This window comes from Orbicella franksi, chromosome 11 (genome assembly GCF_964199315.1).
Source record: "Orbicella franksi chromosome 11, jaOrbFran1.1, whole genome shotgun sequence".
In the NCBI taxonomy this organism is placed as follows: domain Eukaryota; kingdom Metazoa; phylum Cnidaria; class Anthozoa; order Scleractinia; family Merulinidae; genus Orbicella; species Orbicella franksi.
This window is the reverse complement of record NC_138155.1, coordinates 25,043,267-25,067,362: the sequence shown is the minus strand read 5'-3', so window position 1 is coordinate 25,067,362 and position 24,096 is coordinate 25,043,267. Positions and strand designations below refer to the sequence as shown.

At 36.1% G+C, this 24,096-nt stretch overlaps 2 protein-coding genes across 5 annotated transcripts in view; one reads left to right on the top strand and one right to left on the bottom strand.

The window, feature by feature from the left end:
• Positions 1-3: 3 nt before the first annotated feature.
• LOC145460442 (octopamine receptor beta-2R-like) lies at positions 4-24,092 on the bottom strand. 4 transcript variants are annotated; one of them, XM_081445277.1, is made up of 3 exons: positions 23,490-24,092; positions 3,329-7,076; positions 4-2,615 (listed from the first exon to the last, which is right to left on the bottom strand). In XM_081445277.1, exon 3 carries the CDS (start codon positions 2,579-2,581, stop codon positions 1,553-1,555), a length of 1,029 nt encoding a protein of 342 aa, XP_081301403.1. In that variant the 5' UTR covers positions 2,582-2,615; positions 3,329-7,076; positions 23,490-24,092; the 3' UTR covers positions 4-1,552. The 4 variants fall into 4 exon arrangements, with proteins under 4 accessions (XP_081301403.1, XP_081301404.1, XP_081301401.1 ...); XM_081445278.1 differs by having other exon boundaries at positions 6,904-7,076; XM_081445275.1 differs by having other exon boundaries at positions 4-7,076.
• LOC145460439 (uncharacterized) overlaps positions 17,046-24,096 on the top strand; it is a 335,154-nt gene continuing 328,103 nt past the window's right edge. The window contains exon 1 of the mRNA XM_081445265.1: positions 17,046-17,093. The gene's annotated coding sequence lies outside the window, so the exon portion shown is untranslated. The remainder of the gene's footprint in view (positions 17,094-24,096) is intronic.

Sequence of the window (24,096 nt, the reverse complement as noted above, 5' to 3'; positions counted from 1 at the left end):
CATGTGGAAGCGTAGCCGATTTGGGAACCAACTCTCGAATAAATACTGCCAAGCACTGAAGAATTGACACAATTTCCTAGTTACAGCCTCGCCTGTCATTCAGTACAGGAAATTTTAGAGATATAAATAGGCCATCTCCCAGTTGCCTTTTGCCTTTGTGTCAAAACGAGACTTCGAGCAAAATCATTCATATGAAAATGTTTCTCCCAACAGGTTCATTTTCATGCAAATCAAACTCATTTTCAGATGAAAGGTTTTGCACGAGCTCGAGGATTCGTTTTGAAACAGAGGCACAAGGTAACTCGGAAATGGCCTATTGCAATTTTACCTTATCCCGATTTAGAAAGCACCCTTGAAAAAGAAGAAATGGTCCGTAGATAAAATTCCCACCAAGAAAGAAACAACCAGAACGCTCGAAATAAACAAAACCACATTATCATGCAATAAAATGATTTATTACAGATAGTATCTGTGATGTTTTTTACAATTAAACGAAAACACCCAAATATCCCTGAGCTATGAGGTGCGAGTTGTCGCTCTCGACTGATAAATAGGATTTGGATAACTACGTGTTCTGCTTATGTAATATGACTATAACTTTGCTGTTAAAATACATCTCATATACATATAGCTATATACATATTGCACATCACCTGTCAGTAGATACAGATCATTGTTGGGTGTTATCAGATACGACCTTTTGGGATAAATGAATTGTTTCATGTGCAACTCGATCTTTTCTCTCCTGAAAATCAATTGAAAATTATTGGACAACTTTATTTAGTGCTTAGTTTACTAAAGGGTTCTAGTGATTGCTCGTTTATGTTGGCCTATTTCATACCCCGTACTGGCATTCGGATTTAAAAAAAAAAATCTCGACTGAAGAATCTGATAGAAATTAGATGTTCGTATATAAAGGCATATGATAGCCAGTATTTTTAATTCTTCGATCCAGTGGAGACCCTTATGTGAAAAGTTCTCGGCATGCTCATCAAAAGATTTGAATTAAATCCAGAAAGATGACAAACCTTATTTACAACCGTAAGCGAAACGAGAAGCATCCCTCCGCCGAGTCCTTTCTCCCCCTCTCCCCAGGTGTTTGATCGTACAGTATTTATCTTTTACCGGGAGATGTGAGGAACTAAAACAAGCTAAAACAGGTTACCCTTTGTTTAATAGTAACGTTATGTTTTAGTCAAGCAACCATAGCCTATCTCTTAGAGACATTTTGGCAATAGACGGTTACTGATGAATGTCACTTTGCTACATCAACAGAGTATTTTCTAGCATTGTGTAGATCACCTTGTCATGTATTAATTATGAGTAAAATGTTTGGATTCTCTTTTTTAACAGATGTTCTCAGCTTTGTTTCAGCCTTGCGGCGCTTCAGATAGCTTCTCGACCATGGTTTCTGGTCATTATTTCTTTCTCATGGTTATTCTTTAGCATATACCTTCCCAACCATCCGTAACTTAAAATATTTCCTATATACTACGGAGGGTGTAGTTGGTAAATTTTAACGCACTCCCATCCCACCCTACCCTACCAGTTTCTAAACAGCCGTCGACGACGCCTTCGTTTGGGAGATGCGAGTTAACTCTGATTCATATTGCTGCCTTTTCTTTCTCTTAAAACCCGAGGCCTTGCGGAAATCAGGCTTCCCTAAAATATACAAACATGGATTGATTAGGGACGAGCAGAATCTCAACCAATGTAACAGTACTATAACTAGATCGCTCAAATTAAGCTTCACAAAATCGCTGCCCAGGACATATTCTAGTCGCAGGAGATAAAACGGTACCCAACACACAATATATACCAGCAACATGATCAGGAAGATGGTGGCCACTTTCCATTCTTGCTTGGTGCTTCGTCTTGTCTCCTGCCATCCAGGGGTGTTGTGTTGCTGGATGTTCTTGCTCTGCCTGTGAACTTCGTACAAGATGTGGCCATAAGTGAAAGCCATGAAGGCCACAGGAATCCCAGTGAAGGCGATGGAGCAGAAGATATCGTAAATGATAATCATTTTTTTCGATTCTTCAGAATGGTCGTCTTTGAGATCTTCGCGCAAATCAGTCCAGGAAAGTTGGACGAGCGCCAAGAGGAGAGAGAAAAGCCAGATGAGTGTTAGCACTTGGAATCCACGTCGCTTCGTGACCCAACTCATGTATCGTAAGGCGAAGACGATGCAGATGTATCTGTCAATTGTCATGGTCAGAATGTGCAATACCGTCGAAAAAGACGTGAACCGCATCGCTATCATGGACGCCACGCAGATTTCCGTCTCTTGGACGATGGTGCAGGACAGAAACAGTGGAATCGATATGGCTCCAGTGCAGAGGTCAGATATAGCCAAGCTTGTCAAGATGTAGTTTGTCACTGTCCGTAGATTCCGTCTCATGAAGACCAAAGCGACCACCCAACAGTTCACAGCAATGATCAAGATGGCAATAGCGATGGGGAAGGAATCGCGTTCGGCGCTAAAACCAGGGACGTAGTCATCTTCTTTTGGTTTGGTCCCCGGAGCGTTCGTTGAGTTTGGAGTGCAGTTTTGCGTTGTTAAGCAGCTTGCCGAAGACATTGTTCAACACTGTGACTTTACTCTTCGCAGTCAACTGTAGAAAATCAAGAAAGACTCAATGACTCAATCGATTTGAAACGATTCTGAACAAGAACTGGCTAACACCGTTGTACACGCCTGGATTGAATAGCTTTTAGTGAAGTCAGACCCCTTGTATTGCCGCGGGATTGATTGCCCTGACACAAAATCTTTGCCCTGATATCTTCTGTGTGCATTTACATCAATCCTTTTTTGACATTATTTAACTAAAGAAAGCAGTGTTTTGTTTTGCGAGTAAAAGGCGAAGGCAAACATTGACACTATGTATAAAGGCTTTCAGAAACGCCCTTACTTTAAGAGATCAGTTACAGCATCGCCAGCATGAAAGTTTCCGAAACGATAATTTAAACGCACCTTAAAAAAAAAATTCTTAAAGATTTTAGCAGTTTTTACAGTAGCAGACTAATATTTATACCTTCCGCAGTCTAGTAATTCCTGCTTGGATGAAAACCTAGTGAGTTGTAATTGAAATGGAAGCTATTAAGCAGTACTTTCAATTGGGCTTTTTGATTTGGCTGCGAAAGGTGGAAGTAACTTGAAAGTCTATGGGCGAAACCTGGTGTGTGGTCATTCAAATGAAAGCTATTGAGTAATACTTTGATGAGGTGCCTATTTTATTGCGCTGCAAAAGATGATTCTAACTACCTTGTCGGTAGATAAAGCCCCTGTCCGTGACAATTCAAACGAAAGCTACTGAGTAATACTTACATGTGGTGCTGCTTATAATGCTGTACGAGGAAGTTCTAACTATTATGTTTGCGGATGAAGCCCAAGTGTTTGACCATTCAAATGAAAGAATTTTAGGGGTACTTCCATGTAGTGCTGTTGTTTGGTATTCGCCATTACCATGTTGGATGAGATCTTTGTTTACGTCTTTAAAATGTAAATTTACTTGGCAGTATCAGGGCAATGCATCGATCATAATCTCAACAGACGTTTCGGGTGCTTTTTAACGTTCCTTGTGAGTTTTCTTCCTGATATTTTTCTCCGTGTATTTCGATTGCCAACATTATTGCCTGTCTATTTTACCCTATTTTGGCTCAGTTTCCGTACTAGTCGTATGGTTAATTCGATGACAATGCAAAATCTGGTATTTTCTTTGATTTAACACTAACAATTAATTAAGATTAAAAAAGTGTGTAGTTAATTGTTCTGTCTTTCATAAAACGGACAACAGCTGACTCTGGGTGTTATTAAATTACGACGACTCGATATTTTCATAGCCTTAAAATAAACTTTCGCGCTTTTAGAGGTTGATAATTCGAGACTGAAGCTGTGATAATGTCAATTGGAAGGCGGTGACAAGAAAAGATTGAATAAGATAAAGCGTATACGTCGTGAAGAAACAAAAGATGGCTGATTTGTGATTCCATTAACACTCTTCATAAATGCAAAAGTCGGTGATTAAAGTATTAATAGTGCATTTAGAACGAGATCTCGAATAGGAAATTGAAATAGCCGGATTGACATGTAAGCTTTTGCATCAACCGACTTTCAAGATGCTATTCAAGGTTTACACGTGCTTATGACTTGCCATCTTCAAATAGGAAGAGGCATACTGCTTTGCTTGGATTTCAAAAACTCAGCAGTAATACCGTGAAACTTGTATGACATATTTTATCTTTGTTTGACGACCTTCAGTAAATTAAGATTTATTACTTGGACTAGACAGATTTCACTGATAAGTAACATCCGGGAATTGAATGACGTATCATTGCGTCACGATAAGAGAGGACTCTTTGCCATAAGTTGCACTTATGGCTTCTAAGTAAAATTCCATTTGCTTAAGTAAATATACTTTGAGAACGTGATGCCTGCGTTACATTTTGTTTGCACTTGAAAAACATTCTCTCAGATGTGAATTTATTCATCGGAAACAACTGTTTAGTTTGACAGATCAGATGCTGAGAGCAAACGTGATCTAAAATCCAATTTGCTTTTTCTCAGAAAAGATTTATTGTTTGCAAGGATGTGCTGACAAGATTTTAACCTTTTCCCCCGTCATTTCAATTGCTGTTAGGCCTTCGAGTAGTTTGTTCTCGCCTAATCGTAGCTAGGGCAGCAAAGAAAAATGATACTGACTTTGACACTTGAGTTAAAAAAAATTACTCGCAATTCAAATATACGCGCGCGGTGTGGACACACACAAGTATGGTTTCTTTCCCGCATAGTTACTATTTTCCTCGGTAAAGTAAGAATGCTTCTGATAAGTTTTTCAATTCTGAAGCATTAGCAAGCAAGACAGTCTAGAAGGCAACTGAAAAAAGATTAAAAAAAGGAAAAATAGACAAGCAGCTAAACAAAAAGGCAGGAAGTTTGTTTTTAAACTGTGAAATTGCATAAAGTTGGCAGTAAAAAGCGAAACACGATGTAGTTTTTAAATGAACTTTGTACTCTGCAGCATTAGCCCGTCTTTCAATAAAGATTCCTTCTTTTTTCATGTCAACAAACCGTTGCATGCTTTTGCCGATATCTTTATATACGTCTTGTTTAAAGATACTAGTTTTGAAGGAACGATTACTGTCAAATTATTTCTCGAAATAATGCGTTAGCAATGTTTAGTTCGTCGCTGTGTCGTTAATTTGCACGAGAAACCTTCTGATTTTCTTATCCTTTTTCCACTACTTGTGAACTGAGAAACACGAAAACTGTACTTTGATTCCACATTTTTCTAAGATGGTATAGTAAACCGATTCTAAAATCTTTAAGAAAACTAAAGTGAGAAACTCACTCGGCTCTCGAAATGTATGTAAAATAACACTGAAAGATGATATGTTATCGGAAAGAAACCTTCGGAAAGTAACGAAACACTTGGCATGCATGTATTTGGCCTTCGTTTCGTCTTGCTTGGTTTTGGCAGATCTTTACTTAGCGTAATGAAATTTGCATTAGTAATATTATGCTTTCCTGTTTTTACGGCAAAAAATAATCAAATTTACGTTTCTTTATTTGTTATTCTATAGCAGGTGATAACATCGCTAGTTTGAAAGATAACATAAGACTACGCTGTGTCTCGCGTCAATTTAAAGCCTTAATTACTCTCACATTCGCTCGATTTGCTTATTTTGCGAATTCAAAAGTGAAAATCGTTGCAGAAAGAACGTGAACATGGTATCAAGGGTGGGAAACGTCACATCAGCTTGCTTACACCTGATTGGCTAAAAAGGAATTATCTTTGTTTGTGATTGGTTGAGAGTTAGTTGCTTGCGTTTTCGAACCATTTGTAGCTCAATAATCAACAATTGTGCTAACTGGATAAGGAAACAACATAATTTTCTTGGAAGATTGACATTGAAGCTACCTTGTCTTTGCGTTGGTCTCTGCAATTCAGTGGTTATCAAAAAGCGCTATCATATAATTGTAACTCACCCCAAGATAGCTTTGTTGTTCCCTAACAGCAGGGTCCGTCTTCTTCAATTTAATGTCTAGTTGATTTATTGTTCAAACTATGTGCTTGGATCTCCCTCTTGTTTTCATAAGAGAATTCAGTGATATAAAGAAAGTTTTCCACGTCTCGAATAGAATTGCGCTGCTGGGTTGCTCTTCAATCTGGTTCTGTGTGCTAAATACGAACTGCTGCGAAAAACATTTGTATTCCGGAAAAGAAAAAAAATACCAAGTTTTTAATATATATGTATTTTTTTTTTTTTTGCCTTCACTCTGAGCTGATAAGATGACTACTCCGTGGTTAGCATATCGAAGAAAAATTGTCATTTTGATCGTGTTAAGGAAAGTATCCAATTTCTGGCATAACGTCTGTGAAACGTAGACTTCAAAGAGATTGCGAAGCAAGTTATAATCAAGCCCGAATATTACTTTTATGTAATTAAATGATATGCAGCTAAGAGCTAAGCAGAACATTGTGGAAAAATTAAGCAAAAACGACTGTGAGATACGGTTCCAGCGACGATGAGAGTGCAGTTGCTGGAATACCATAAAATACTGAGAATTATGGCCTGGTAGGACGTAAATAAACAATATCATTTACGATACCGAGTTACTGGCGTAGAGGTGACCTTAAGGACGGCATGTGATAAAATAGCACATCATGTACACAGCAGCTAACGAAAAGTGATGATTTTTCTTTTGAAAGGGGGATTTAATAACCGTAGCTCTCTTCAGCTCCTGTCATGCAAATATAAATTTCACGCCTCCAGGAATACTGAAAATCAAATCATTGGAGTGATTCATTCACGCGTAAAGAAGTCTGAAGATTATTTTGATCCTCTCAAAATCATCATGAATGAAAAATTCAATTCTCTTGTTTTTGCAGTCTAACTTACCTTCTAGCTGTCACTTAAGCTCTGCAGCGGATCTGTAGACAGACTTATCAGACTTCTCCTGTATTCACTTCCCGGGAAATAAGCGCAGATAAAACTATGTGAGTTTTGATGGTCTTAATCTGTTATCAATTCTATGCCTCCTCCTTCGTGAAACGTTCGAACTGGGCTGAAACCTACCAAAATAAACACACCACAATTAATATCCTGCAGGAAATTAGTTTGTCAACATTCAATTGTTGTGCTTTCATTCTGTCTTCATTAAAAACAGGACATATATCCTGCAGCAATAAGGAAACGTGTTTAAAATTGATAACAACTTCTATTTGACAAATTACGTTTGGTGCATAACTTGAAGAAAGGTCGAATTTAGACATGCAGCATGATGTATGACAAATCATTTAGTTTGTCACGTGATTCGTGCTTGTATCGCGTTGTGTAATTCCTTGTCAAGTTCATAACGCAACAGAGAACTTTCATTGATATGGAAATCTATTTTGAACGTAAATTAATATTTCTACAGCTTGAAGCTGCGCATTGTAACAAAAAAGTCATTAATCTAACAAAAATCTCAATATCTTCTGCTCATTAATAATGCATAAATAAAATATACGGTTTTACTCTCGGTCAGTTCACCGCTTTTGAAATAAATGATTATGAAAGTGAATATGACAACGGGAATATAGAGAAATATTGTTTAGTATAATGACGTTTGCCAGTTCCCTTACATTTACATAAGCTAAAATTAATATTTGTCCGTTCGCCTGCTGTTGGTTTGAAATACAATAAATTATTGTACAAGGCCCTCACTGACGTCCAACGAATGTGCAGCTGAAATCACCAATGCGAAAGGTTACCTGCTATGTGGATGGCTTGGAAATTTGCCTTTAGAATATGCATATTCTTTCATTGTACCGTGTAAAAAAGTGGGAGCTTGCCAATAGCCTGTGTGCACATGTCTGTAAATCTACTTTCACTTGGAAAAAGTGACGTTGTTACTTTCCGTGTGAAAGGAAATAATGGACTGGAATATACCTCGCAGGCTAGAGTATACTTTGGTAGTTTTTTGAAAATGTCGTGTCACCCACTCGCTTCGTGTTTATAGTTGTACGCGAGAGTCTAGTACAACACTTTTAAGGTCAATTTGCTGTTAATTTAAGAGGGAAATATTTCGCAACTTAGTGTCGATACATGCGTCAGTAATCCTAATTAAAATGAGTTCTGTACTATAAGACAACTTAGTCATGTGCCAATCAACGTGCTTGATTGCCCGTGCAATATTTCTTAGTATTGGACCGGGTTAAGTTTATACAGCTTTCTCCAAAGCCTTGTCATAAATCTTTCATCACTCTCTTATTAACCAAACAGTTCCCAAGACCGCACTTGGACTGAAAATGTCGGCTTTCAAATATTCAGAACCCGCCGCGCTCGTATGGTCATGGCCTGGGACCGAGATTCTCCCAGTACGGCCCTCATACTTGTGAGGGGTTAAAGACATTTCTGTTACTGAATGAAAAGCGCGTATTTAATAAGTTTTAGATATCAAAGGGTGATTTTTCATTTTACAGACTTGTTTAGGCAGAAACCTCAGTCTTCCTTCTACAGTCTTCTTCAGAGCAAATAGTGTATTACTAGGAATGCCAATTCAAATGTACACTGTAAATAACAAGTAACTGCAAACACGTCCGTTTACAAATGATAGAGAAAATACTCAGCGAATTGCAAAGATATGCCTAAGTTGAAGAAGATTCAAGGCAGATTATTTTTCGTTTTTGCCGTAATATGTTCAAAAATTGTCGTCCGCTACATAGCTTAAAGCTCTTGACTTTTCTGCTGACCAGCTAGACCTTTAAATGATGCATGTGATATATTTATGTATATTTCGTACTGATATAGCAAGCGTCGTAAATTAAAGAGTTGGCGTATAGGAAATTCGCCAAGACGAATAAATTACGATATCCCGTCTACTACATGGCTAAATTTCTAATAAAAAAATAAATATATACGTCACGTATTTCGTATCAGTATGGCTGATACCAAAATGAACTCGATGATTGGGAAATAAGCGAGCCATCACAAAAAAAAAAAAAGAAGATATTTGTTATAAAATACTTATATCTAGAATTTTAATGAATGGAGAAAGATATATTTCGTATTTATGGCTTTCACCTTAAAGCAATCAAGTATTGTAAATTTAACCAATATCAAACAAATAAAAACAATATATAACTAATATGCACTTAGAATTATTTGAATAAAAATAGATTTCTTATATATGGCTAATAACGGGAAACGAGCCCGGACTTGGAATATTAGCCAAGAGAAATAGATAAAAAATATCTTATATCTAAAATGTTAAAATTCTAATGAAGAAAGACTTATTTCTTTCATATGGCTGATTCCGGGAAACTTATGTAAACCTTGAAAATTAGCCTAGACGGATAAATAGTAGAGATATACCTTATGTAACATATCGCTGTAATTGTAATTAGGAAAAATATATTTCTTAATTAATTAAGTATGGGTGATACCAGAAACTTCTGTAAACCATTGGAAAATTGGCGAAGACAAATATATAAAGCTATTTATCTAATAATAGTTATTTAGATTAAGAAAGACATATTTAGTATATATATATTTACATATGGCCTATACATATATATTTACATATGGCCAGAAACGTGCTCGAACTATTGAAAAATTGCCGAAGGCAAATTACTGAAGCTATCTCATCTACTACGTACCTAGAATTTTGATTTCAACAAAAACACCTTTGACTTATAGAGAGAGAAAAATCGAAATATTAGAAGTTAGCCAAGACAAATAGATGAAAAGATATTATCTATTACCTACTAGAGAATTTTCTTAACGAGGAAAGATATATTTAAAGTATATCTAGGTTTATAGCGGAAAAGTAAACATGGTTTGCACGAAATCCATCAGGAGATAAAAATAATTGATGTTATATTATCCAGCTTCTTGGTGTCTTACTTAGATTCATATAACGGAGGAAAACAGTCAGCTTAAAGATTCGTAGCCAGCATCCATGAATCCAGAAAATAATTACAAATTGGCGTTTATAAACGATAGATTATTTGATTTTACATTTAGGGCCGTCAAGGTATAAGTATCTAAGCGTAACAGTAGGGCGTAAAGTACCTAACCGAAAAAAATAAATTAAAAATCAGATTTTTTTCTGTCACAATTTGAATTAACAAAGAAAAACCACAATCCTTGCTGATGTTTTTTCGCGGTCAGTGTTCAATATTTCTGTTCTCCCACCAACCTAACGCCTGAAGCAGGTTGAAATTTTGCGTGAAGTTTCGACAAAGCGTGAGAAGAATTTTATTCATCACTTAACAAGTAAAGAAGCTTAAGCCGTGCATTACACTGTGATAAAACACGACGTGCATTTGAGAAAACGAGCGAAATGTAGAAATTTTCGAGTGTTCTCAAATTTCTGGAGTGTTTTGTCGCAATGTAATACACGGCTTTGCCTTGGGCTTCTTCATTTGCTTTATGATAATAGATTTTACACGCTCCGAGTAGAAACAGCAAAGCACAAAGATCAAGAAACTGACGCAATTTAATACCACTTAAGTGTTACATGCCTCGTCTTCAAAATGTTCTGCTGCTTCGCAGAGAACTCCATCACAAATTTCTTCAAAGAAAATGTTTTTCGCCATCTCTAACAAAAATGTAGACTAGAGGTTATGTGGCAAATTTCTCCGGAATACGCTTTTTCTATGTTTTGTACACTGATAGAACATGGGTTTGTGACCAATCAGAGCGCGCGCAGGATCCTATCTATAATTTAATTATTCATACAGGATTTCAGATAACTTAGGTCTACCTCCGGAAATTACTGCATATCTGATCTATTCTGTTTGTTACCTTGACCCTATTTAGCCTGAGGGGTCCCTGGGTTGATTTCAGTCTTTCATTACAGGCATAATATTCAAACAGTTGTGGTCAATCTTTGCGATTATATTCTGCAAATTATGTTCTCGTGATTTGACTCGTCTATAGCAAACATTTTTTCAAAGGATGTTTTAGCCAAATTTGGCGTTTTCGTTAAGCCCACTTAATTGCTGTTTTAATTCGAATTCGGGTTTTATGAGGATTGTCCTCCAAATTCTTTACATTTCTTATAACCATATACTATTCCTGATCTTTTGAGTTAATTTTGGAGATGTTCTGACTTATTTTTGAAACGTTTGGAGACTTAAGGTGGCGGGTCCAAGGTGGTGGATCCAAGATTGTGGAAAATGCCCTTTTTTTCAAGTAGAAAAATATTTAGTAGAATGAGTACTAAAATAAATTACAATATTTAGAGAAGAAGCCAGATTAACCTTTGTTGGTTTCCATACAAGTCATCTATCCTGGTTGAATTAGAATTTGGAAGGAGGAAAACCCGAGAACCCAAAGAAAAATCCTCGGAGCAAGGCAAGAACCAAAACCAGACTCAACCCACATATGGCACCGGGCCGGAATCGAATCCTGGCTACATTGGAGGGAGGTGAGCGCTCTCACCACTGCGCCATCCCCGCTCCCCAACAAAAACCGAGTGGCCGCCACGGAGAGTAGCTAACCCACTTGGTCGTATTATTTCACACCTAAATCTCAATACATGGAACTTACTCTTAATTCAACCTTGCCTATATGCATAATAATTTTCGAGTCGCAGGCTCTCAAGGTGTAATTTAATTTTTTTGTCTTGTTAAAGGTAAAAAAAACACGAGACAACGAAACACAAGGAGAAAAGTCCTGCGGATAAGTTGCAAATCGAAAGAAACTGATGACTACGTTTTCGTAATTGAAAATGGATCAAAAGGAAATCAAGGAAGCAAGACATGTCCAAACGATCAGATTTGATTAGTTTCATAGCTTTAAGGAACTTCCAGTTGGTCAGCAAAAAATTGATTGCAGTAATCTGATCTAATATGCAAATATGAGGACAATTGAGTTACAGTTGTTGTTGTTTTTTTCTTATACAAGAGGGTTAAGTAACAGAGGGAGAGGTTGCAAGGATATAGATGGGCGAGGATGTATGACCACCGCCCATTGAATGAAAAGGGAATACATACAAAACTAAACACGAAAACCTTACGTTCATTGTTGATGTCCTTGTATATTCAGATAGAAACACCGAGAAGATCGACCACCCTCGCGAGAAAACGAAATACATACAAAACTAAACACGGAAGCCTTACGTTCATTGTTCATGTGATAGTATATTCGTAAAGAAACAGCAAGACGATGTACTACCCTTGCGAGAAAAGGAAATACATACAAAACTAAACATGAAAACCTTACGTTCATTGTTGATGTGCTAGTATATTCAGAAAGAAACAGCAAGAAGATCGACCACCCTCGGGAGAAAAGGAAATATATACAAAACTAAACACGGAAACCTTACGTTCATTGTTCATGTGATAGTATATTCGTAAAGAAACAGCAATTAATTTAATGAGAGCAACTACTCTGACGTGAAGAAGAAATACTGTAGATATATAAAAACTAAATAGGAAAATGAAACCTTGATGTGCAGACGGAGAGAAAAGAAGGAAGGATATAGATGTGCTAGTATATTCATAAAGAAACAGCAATAAAGGAAAGCTACCGCTACACTGTCGTGAAAAGGAAATACATACAAAACTAGACACGAAAACCTCAAGTTAATTGCTGATGTGCCCTTTCAGGAAAGTGTGGCGTGGAAAATGCGTCCGTGTTAGGAAAATTATTCAAATATTTTTTTTTATTAAAAGGGACGCGATCTAATCAAACAAAGCTTACCATAAAGTTTGCCTTATGGCGGCCGTCTGTTGCATAATCTTGTAAACCTCTGGTTTGCCAACAAAGCTGGGAAGATCGATCTTATTCGGTTCGACTGCAGGGACAAAAATTTTCCCGTCCGCGAGGAAGATTTGTGAGTCAGATCCGCAGTTGCTACTAGTGATCAAAATATCTGGTTGAAAAAGTTAGTCAAGTTTGTAGATATCCTGATTTGTGCAGGCCTCGCGATAAAAACTGGAGTCGTGGTTTACGTGTGTTGTTAACCTGATTCAAAGTAACCAGACAAGCTTGTCTGAGGTATCATTTCAGAAAAGCCAGTCGCAATATTGCACTGCATTAATTGATAGTATCTGCAAAGTGGCTTATTCAAGAATAACATTGACACAGGGAAACGATCAAACGTTATCAAAACATGCCTTGAGGTTTTTTTGGGCCATTATTTGTGCAATTATAGGTTAGGAACGGAAAAGAATACTTCATCAAGCAGACCGCCAAGACAGTTACGGAAATGAGTTGTCGAACATGCTGGAAAACATCCCATTCTTCAAATACAAGAATACAGTTGTAATGGAAAGCGTAACGTCCAAACAGCTGCTCTATAACTTAATTTGTATTGAACGGTCATGAGAAAAAAAAAAACATTCATAGAGAGTGTATCGTTGTCTAGTCCAATTCGGTAAATCGCAAAGGCGGCGATCAACAAAAATATTAGCCTGCGAACCCATTCGCCTCTCAGCCACTTCACTCTCCGTCAGTTTCTTCTCGGCCCTTCCGGCCGCGGTCAGACCCTTTTAGCTCCGGAGTCTGTTCACAGACAACAGGAATATTGCAAAAAAAGTAGATTGACATGCTGCTGGGTTTTTAGGCTAATCACGCACTATTCGGCACACACTTGCTGAGCACTGCGCACTCTCAATCCTCGACCCCAAGCCTTGACTTTCATGCGCAAAAGAGAAGGGACCTGGACTCGAAAATTACATGCCCAATTATTCCGCATTCCGAACATGCGCAGTTCTACACCCTTTAATATATATTTTATTAGTAAGTGTTCAAGTAGTTTAGCACAAATTTTAACTCAGGTTTTAGCGATACATTAGGAAAAATAATGTGCAAAATTATTTTCGTGCGTGTTTGCTAAAGCTTTTTTCCTTGAAAGAAAAAACAAAACAAAAAACATACTGGCGTTGTTTTGCTAAATTGATGTTTTTACTTCGCTTTCGGTTAGCTCTTTTAAGAATACCGAAAAGCGGCAGTTATCTTTCCTTGTGTTTGCAATACATTGTTTCTCTGACAGGTGCCTTGTGCTTCTTTTATCTTAATATATAAACTTCCACTAATTTAACAGAAAATAAAATTTAGCAAATTTGAAATAATCCATCCATAGTGACTTTGTCATTTAGTATTTGTAGCAAATTTGTAGCAGAGAAAATGTTTAAAATTGAACGCGACTTTTTGTTGCTTGTGTGGCAATGGTTGCCATAACAATAGTGAAAGAAGACTAATGTGTTCCAACTTTGAAAGAATCATTTAAAGTAGTTTTTAAGCCATTTCCATAAATTTGAGACTTAGGGCTTTAGCTAAGTTGCATAGGCTTTTACAGGATTTATGTTCTCTTTTTTTTTTTTTTTTTGCTAAATCAAGTGATTTTGTTTTTCCATCAAAACTAGTTTTATAAAGAGGGTCGATTAAATGTTGGCTACACGAATTTTTTTGTGCGTTGAAATGTCAAGCACTGGTAATAAATACTAATAATGCAGTGGCTTTAAATTAAATTTTATGTCCAAAAAATTCTAGAGTCAAGTTCTTCAAACTGAGGAACAGCTTTACATGAAAAATTAGCCAAAAATTAATCCAGAAGTTGACACATTTAGCTCTAGAATTGAGAGGATCGTATCAGTTAGTACTGAAATATTAAATCTCGTTATAGAACATTTGCTTGTCACATTCAGGCAATTCTATAAGTAAGTGATAAGTTTGCTCAAAAGCTGTTCGTTTGGTGATGTATTCATTTCATATTTTAAGGAAAAATAAATCTCAAGTTAAAGTTTTGTTGTTTGTTTACTAAGTGTTTTTTTTTTTTTTTAGATCTTCGCAAATCTGCAACAGTTCATTAAATCGGAGACTGTCTTTTTAAAGTTTAAAAGGTTAATTCCTGTTTAATTTGAAAATTCCTCATCATCGTGTCTCTTCGAAGTATACCACACAAAATTACCGAATTTAGAATCAGCAGCAAAACGTTGCTTCATGAGTCCAAATTTTGAATAGATGTTACGTTAGTATTGACACTATCGGCGTTAAAATGATATGGTCTTGCTTGCACATAATGTTGTAATTTAGAATTAATTTGTGATAGCGTTCAAAATACTTCAAACTGAAAGTGGAACACATTTTCTCAATTCATGCATTTCTAACTTGTTTACAAAAAAACATGAGATCGTCCCGATGCCTATAAAAATCGCTCCGAATTGTGAAATTTAAATTTCTAGCATGCCCTTCCGACCCGATTCCAGATCGTCGATATATATATATATATATATATATATATATATATATATATATATATATATATATATATATATTTTTTTTTTTTTTTTTTATGTATCTTGACGCGGTTGGCGTAAATACATATTTTCTAGGATAATCATACCTATTTCATGTGAAAGAAAAGCAGGTAATCAGTTCCTATACTCGTGCGGTTGAAAAAAAAATAACTGTACGGTTAATATATGGCATAGGCATTCATTTGGCCCAAAGTATCGAAAAAATTAAAGTTAAGACCCAATAAAAATCTAAATTCTTTCTCCATACCGCTTATCAAGCCTGCCGTCCTTCGGTAAAGGTGAACGTTTTGCCAACCAAGCCCTCGTAAAGTGCGAACGCTTAAAGAGTGTGTTCATCACTTATAACTGTCCCATTCTAAGATAAAGATTTAAACTCTCACAATTGTGTCTGAATAATTTATTTTATGTGAGTTTTGAGAACTCTGTAGTACATCAAAACAGTTTTCTTACACTTGATAATTTTCTTTATTCCTGTCACCTGCTTGCATTGAAATGTGACGAGCATTGTTATGAGAATTTAGATTTGGGTCATCATTTGTAATTATAGGGGATAAGGCGGCTTTTTTGTGAGTCAATTATATTGGAATTCATAAAAGCCTTTTAAAACGTTCCACATTTACCGTCGAGCGGAAAGCTTTCATTGTTTCTTGCAATGAGTGATTTTCTTGTGAGACTCAATCATATGTCGATTTTACAGTTTTAATGACTAGAAATCAATTATTCTGACAAATACCGATTTGTGGACAAAGAAGCGTGAGAAGATACCGGGGATATAAACAGAAGATTACATTTAATCACAGATGTTGGGTAGAAAATCGCCCAGTTTAATAAAAAAAGCAAAAGATTCACACAACACAAAATTAACATAGTTTGTGCAAACATGCATCGTTTAAAATGGTTTAAAAACAGTGTTTAAGAAATAGACGTACATACTTTTAATGCGCATGCCAGAAAAGGTTAACCCAAGGAAGAGTCAGGTAGCTTATTTCAGCATTTTTTACAGCTATATTTTATTCGTGTCTTACGAATTTGATGCTCAATTAGTTGGGTTAATTCCAGAATTAATTATCTCCTCGCGTTGAAAATTTTCATTATCAGTAAAATTATCGAATCGAATTGAGAGTAGTTTTATCTAATCGAGGCTGATACACGCTTTAAGTGACAATATTCCAAAAATATTAAAATAGCGTTAAGCGTGGAAGTGTACACGAAAACAATATATGCCATCAATTTCTGCAACTGTCAGATTTATACACGTAATAAATATATTGCATTTGACGTGAACTTTTTGCTTTTAGATGGCACAGAAAAATTGACAGTCAATTATGAAGTGAAAACTTTGTCGGACGGTTTTAAAATTAGAACGATGAAATTCAATCACGGAAAAGTTATCACATAGCAACGCAATGAAAAACAGATTAAAAAGAAATAAAAATACATTTAAAGTATGGGAAATACCCGATTAAGTTCAAACTAAGAAGCTTCGTGTCGTAAAAATTCTCGTAAAGCTTTCGAATTTCCAAACAATTATGAGTTAATTTTCAACGCAGTTGAAAATTACTTATTAACATACTTATTTGAAATACATATTGTTTATTTTATGTTACCTAAATAACATTAGTAAATATATACCTTATGGTAATTGCTATGATGTTCGGTCGCAGATAATTTCAATTCTAATTTTTTTTTTTTTTTATTTGTTTATTTATTAAGCTTCGGCCTACTATTACACATAAAGAAAAAGAAAAAGAAGAGGAAGCGAAAAAAAAAAAAAAAAAAAACCAGACAGCAAAACAAAACAAAATAGCCAGGGGAGCCGCTACAGCTTAGCTAATGGTTGAACCCCATTATTTAAATTTTCGTCTTAGTGTTATGTTAATAGCTTGAAAGTGGAAACAAGATGGAATTTGAGTTGGAGGGTGAAGAATATTTAAAGGGTCCATTTTGTCCCTGACATAAAATACCTCGGTAATAAAGCATTAAAATACGTAATGCTAACTGAAAACGTCGGGGAACTATGCATGAAGTATTGGATATGCACATACAGGTTTTTTTTTGTTGTAGTTATTGATATTAATATTTAAAATGCAAGTTATGTTTCCTTTTTCCGTGTCAAATTAATGGAGCGTTGTCAGTTATGGCAACTGAGGGTGAACAACTTAGCACATTTGCTCGTCGTCCTTCATATTTGCATCTCAATATTTTACCTTCTTTGATTCTTCTTTCGTATTTTTTTTTAAAGCATCAGTTAACTATTATATTTTTAGATTTTGTTAGATTTAAGGATAAAAGTGATTTTGAACATAGTGACATAACCCCTGCTTCTCTGTTTACGGTTTCGAGTCGTTTCTATTTACATTTTTTTGAAGAAATCTTGTAACAAACCTGCGCGCCTTGAAGACCCTTAAAAGATGGCCAAAGATTATGACAGCATTTTTCAACAGGATGACGGCAATCGATCTAATAAAACAGCGAACTGCAATAATCAAGTCTTAAATTTTCTCAGTTAATTAACAAGGCTGTTATGGTAATATGCAGCCCTGTAGTTAACAGATCAATTCTTTTACAATATCGATACATTTTTAACCAATCAACTGACTAGGATACCTAGTTAATCTGTACTTGTGGGAAGTGAAAACAAATATTTCCACGTTACCTTTTCAAGATCTTTTTTAGCCCTAGTTTGTTTTTCGGCGAGAGCACGATATTGTAACTTGGCAAAAAATCCAGGGCTGCAGTAGGTAAAATGCTGTATTTTCACCAGAAACATTTCCGTAAAGTAGACCATTGGCGATAATTGATTATCAACCCAAGCGGCGCCAAAAAGTCCTAAATTACTGAACAAATCTTGTCTCTTATTATTTTTGTGGAAATTATTCCATTATGCGAGCTAATCTTGCCATCTTTGACCACCTTTGAAGTCGCGAGTTGATGGACTGAAACGTTGATAACAATGCCATGCAAAGAGAGCTCAGCGCTTGTTAATTTGCTCTCATATGATATTTGATGGACTCATCGGAGAAACAAGGTATCGAGCTAAGTAAAGATATCAGTACGTCTGTGTTTTGTGCAATAAAAAGATTCGTACGCTAAGTGGAGTTGGCAAATCTCATCTTAGCTTAACATTAAGAATGACGTAATCAAATTAGGTTAATTTGCAATTCTTGGTACTCACCTGGTTCCTAGTTCAAGATTGCAGTATCTTCCAAATTAGTTGTTTTCTCTCGTAGCTTGTTGGCTGCACCTCACTCACTTCTTCACAAAATCTTACTTTTTTTTTTTTCCAGTCGATGCGTTTATATTTTTTTATTATTTTTATCATTCTCATAATCAGTTTTAAAAAATGCATTAACCTTGAGAACACATGATCGGTCGCCCCTCAGTTTCCATTAATTAAGGTCCAGATCATAATCACTTGTTATGTCACATAGACAGGTATGTGGGAGAGATTTCTAGATAAGGTTGGTTACTGACGAGACCAAACCTTTATCGGGCAAAACTTAACTTTAAATTAAGTAACGTATAACTAAGAGTATAAAAATTGACCTTTCCAGGTAAAAGTAATATCAAACCAAGACTTAATTTATCATTTAAACAAAAACCACCAAGGTATCATTCATTATTCAGACGAAAAACCATTCCCCAAATAAAGGTAAGCCCAACTCGTTGAAATCGTGCGCTGGGACATCTTGGACTCCTCGTTCGCACCACTTTTTCCACGTATACGTTTATGCATTCATCTCTTTTACGGTAAACAATCGAAAACGAAAGATAATAAACTAGTATCGAGTCGCTAATACAAACAACTCGGAGTTAGTCCGGCATAAGATAATTTCACGTGTGTTTTGGTTCATTTTTCGGTTAAAGCTGATGGGAAAAAGCATACGCACTTTACAGATATCTTACATTAAGTCAGATTGGTCGTTATAGCAGTTTCTGCATGTACGCCTACGCGGACCTATTCTTTTGGAAGTACTTAGCAGTTGTCGCGGAGGGCAAGGAAATAGGAGACACTTGGAATCATTTCTTAATTTATCAGTTTAAAGGAAACTAATAATGAAAGCCTTATAACTTTATCTGTTGAAAAGGAAGTGCTGAAATTTAATTGATCAGGTTTTCAACTGTCAATGACTTTTGCGGTGTCTGTTTCTTTATTTTCTGACAATTAACTTTTTGCCTTCATCTGACATGGATATGTTATGAATAACACGACTGGTTGGACGCAATTTAACAGTAAACAATAACATTGTAGTTTCCAACGGATGCAGTTGATTAGACCGTATTTGGGCATGCAGATGTCTGGGCTTGCAGACGTCTGGCTATGCGGTGCGGAAGAAGCCAGTTTTTTTATGGTCGTTAATTTTTTATGAGAGAAACAATTTGGCCTTGAATTGAAAGCAATACACCAACGAATAGTAACTGCATGGTCTAGTACATTTTACGAGAAATTGCTTGGCTTTGTGAGAAAGCTAAAATATAGAGCGAGAGTGTACGGTAATTTGTAAAAATAATATAATATTGTCATTTAGAAAAAGTGGAAATATATATGAATATATCGATTACTTTCCCTTGGGGGGGGGGGGGGGGGCTAACTCAAGCCCTAGAACACTTCTCAGTGGAGACTGAAATAAGCTACAGTCAAGGGGACCTCGATTTTTTTTTTTTTTTTTCAGTTGCTGTTTGAGTGAGTTAAGTACCGTAGTCTTGTTGAATCGTTCTTTCTGCCAGGTGCTTGGTTTGCATTGATAAAAATGCCGTAGACATCAACAATCACATTAAATATGTGGACAGTGTCAGTGGCCGGAGCCGAAATAGAGCGTATATTTAATTTAATATTTGCAAAGCAGTGTTATCGTCTGCCCGGACGTTACATACTAACTTTTACCATCATAACCCATTGCCATTTACTGTGATTATCTGAATGGTGAAATGTACCGCCCTTCAAAAAATGATGCTTAACCGCCTTGTGTTGATCTATTCAGGTTTTCACGCGAATTGATTTCATTGATCAGGCTTGCTATAAAACGTATCCCCATTCGTTTGTTGGTAGTCGAAAAAAGGGATTATGCTTAAAGCCATTGCAATTGGGACCTTAATAATATTGAGATTCATTAAGCAATTTGATCTTCAATTTCTTTTCTCTCCATCAATTGCTCCTTGAAAATTTTAAATGTATACTTACTAGTACTTGGGGATATTTAATGTCTTCACGTCGATATTTGTCGAGAAATGGAAGTCCTTTTTCGTCATTCAAGTGCGACTATAACAGGAAAATATTGAAGAACATGGCCGTATCTTTTGAATCACCTCGGCGACGTTTTCTTTCACCAAGCAGCTTCAGCTGGTGTTGAAAAGCACAGCAGTAATGTTAGGCTGTATGATATTAGTAAACTTCCTGGTTGCTTAGAAACCAATTTCAAAGTCTTTTTTTCATGGCTTACCGTTCCAGCTGTGTCTGCGATGAAAAGCCTTGATATCATTAAATTTTGAGACTGCCATGAATAAGAACTCGTTTTTTTCTGTTGGTTTTCCATGCTATATGTGTACCTTTACAGACCAAGTTTGAGGTCCGTACTTTAAGTCACGGATGCAGTTTTTACCCTTCGTTTTATTACCTAAGGCGCGAAACGCAGATCTGTGACTTACAGTAAAAAGAGGTTTGTAAGATATTTATTATATTTCTACTGTGTGGTACACGAGTTCAAAAAACGATATCAAGTCATACAGAACACATTCAGTTAACTGACGCCGGTAGAAAGCAAAAAGATTAAATTTGAAATCGTTGTTAAGTCGCCTAGCAGGTTTTAGTACACTATTTAAAGAAAACGAAAAGGTTTCAATCTTTATTTGCCAAGAAAACTAATAAAAGAATTCGATTAATCACGAGTCATTTTGGAAATAAAAACAGCTTAAAATTTAAGGTGGCTGCACAGTCTGTAGAATACGGCTTGCTAAATTGACCAATCAGAGCGCGCGTAGTTACTGAGATATATAATGGGGGTTTATATTTCGCGATGAAATTCAGGTGAATGAGTTGTATCTCTAAAGTTAGACTTATTTCCAGTGAAATTTTCCCACCATTTCAGGAAATCTTTTGACGCTTCTCAGCTTGCGAACGCAAAGAGATTTCCGCTCGCTGTTTGTAATACATAAATATACTTTTTATTTGGAAAATACAGTCTTCATGAAACAATTATAAGCAGCTGAAAATTCGTTTGCCCATGTGAATAAGAACCAACTAACGATAAAAATGATTTTAAGGTTTCCATGCAAACATGCTCACTGAATTGACCTTTTTACTACATTCGAAATAAATTGAAATTGCTTGACATTACAATAAAGAAATTCAATATTCAGACAACAGCTTCCGTATTTTAATGCGGACGTTTCCAAGTAAAGCTTCCTTGATCGAACCTTTTTAATTTTTCATGGATGCAAGACCACCTATGATGCCTTTAAGAGTGGCCTCCTGAAAATTTTGTGGAAAAATATACAGAAACAAAAAACGCAATAAGACCCACAAGACTAGTTTCCTCAGTGTCTCGAGCGCTAAGGGCTTCGCAAGCGTGCGAGCAGATTTTTGCAGTTTCGTGCAGTTCGTTATCTCCAATTTGAAATTAGGCAATTGAAAAGTGCTATGACTAATTGTAAAACAGCATGGCGTATTAAATATTGATCAGCCATTAACACTCCTCGAGAAAGCGTTAGATGCCAATAGAACATTAAAGACGTCAGACGTTTCGGGCTTCTTTGATCGAAAGCGGATGACACTATCAGGCTTTGTTATTAGCACATTAATTGTCAAAAATGGCGGAACGAGAATCGGCATTATAGTTATGGCATGCCAAGATAAATCAAAAAGCAGGCAGTGAAGTTTTTATTTAGTTATCAATTTCTAGGTTTTTTGGCGTAGTGGCAAGGTAGACAAAACGACTAACTCGATCACCAAACCACAAAGCAAAACATAACTGTACTAAACCGAATCTATTCAACTTCTGGCAATCTGTATTGTAAATTTCAGACCACAAAGGGAGCCAATCACAATTCTTCTTTTCTTCATAGAACAGTTTGCCATCTGACATTACATTTTACATTCTAACTTTATCTCAACAGACAAGGAATGAAAAGTTTTATATATATTAAGGACATTAATATATGTATATATTTATATATATTAAGGACATTAAGGACTGTGTTGAAGGCCTGGGAAATAATCATATGTTTAATTGAATTCTCCAAATATTCATAGAAAGGGTCTCCTGAAAATGGCTTTGCTGACATAAAAACTCGGAGCAAGGAAACAAATGTAAATAATGGAAAATTAAATCGCTTTTTTTTTAATCTGAAGTAGGCTATGCTAACAGACAAATTTATGTGTTTCTTTTGTGTGTTTTTCTCAACGGATGATTTCGTGTCGGACTGAACCATTTCACAAGCTGACAGGAAACCCTTTAGCAAAACGTCTCTAGTCATTTCCGATTCACCGGTTCTTGGCTCATTAAAACCTATTCATAATCAACACGTACCCAAAAACAAAACGGAAAACTTGATCAATTATTATATTGGAGCAAATGAATCAAGCCAAACGAATTCTAGTTTAAATGCATGTTACGGGCCCATGGGCGTGGCTGGAACAAATATATTACAGACAAGAACTGAAATTTTCTGGAATCGATTCAACTGTCAAAATACCCATAGAATCCAAACCAATTAAGACAAGACCTTGATTAAAAGATTTTGTGGTTCCATAGCTTGTTTAATAATGAAAGAAAAAAGAACAAAAGTGTGCATTCTTTCTGAGTAAACTCATGCGAGAAAGACTTTTTCTTAAGGGGAATAATTTTGCCCGTAGTACAAGATGACATGCACTAAGGCAGACTAACAAGACAAATTTGTTGTCCATATTTTATGGAAATTGCACTTAATATTATAAAAGAAGTGGAAATTCTAACAAAAAAAAACTAATTTGTTTTGGTTATGGGAGCACGCCAATTAACGTAGAATTTTGATTTTGTGAACTTAATTGTTTTTCTCTCTCTCTTCGAAGTGGGTTTAAACGCTCGGCCATGAGTGAAAACCCCATCTAGATCTTTATGTTAATGAAGGTTTCGTTATTTTGCTTTTTCTTGGTGATACGACGAGACACTTTCCACACAATACGCTTCGCCTCTTTAAATGAGACTTTCCAAACACCTTATCATTGTAATTAATTTAGCTTAGATCTTTACTTACTTGGGGATTCACAGTTGATCGATTTCTTCACATCGCCATTTCAAGTCGAAAGTAGACAAATCAACATTTACCGTAGACCTGATTATAAAAGATTGTAGTCTTACTGAAATATATCAATACAGCGTTGGAAAAAAACTAGCCGCATCTATTTAGATCCAGTGAATTCAATGGCTCTTTCACAACTCAGCTTGTTGATGAAGGCAGGAAAACAATATTGGACTCATACTGGTCACCTAATTGTCCGGAAACGATTGAGATGATGTTCCTTTATACGGGTCATACAGAGATGCAGCTGTTTACTTAGGGATAACGATCACCAATTGACTAGAAAGTGGCAAATTGAAGAAGCAAGACGAAGTTCTTTGATTGTACCAGATTCTGAGGCCTTATTAGGGGTGCCAAGGATACGATATATCTAGGTAAAAAATTAACAAGATGTAGGATTTTTGGGGTCTTGGAGGGAATTTAATGATATATCGGACATTAAAATCAGATAAGACGGGATATCGAGTAGAAAATGGTTAGTTTTTGCAATTGGAATTAAAGGGATACGGGATATTTTAATTAAGTGGTTGTGAGATACCCAAACACCCCTTCTGTACCCGCC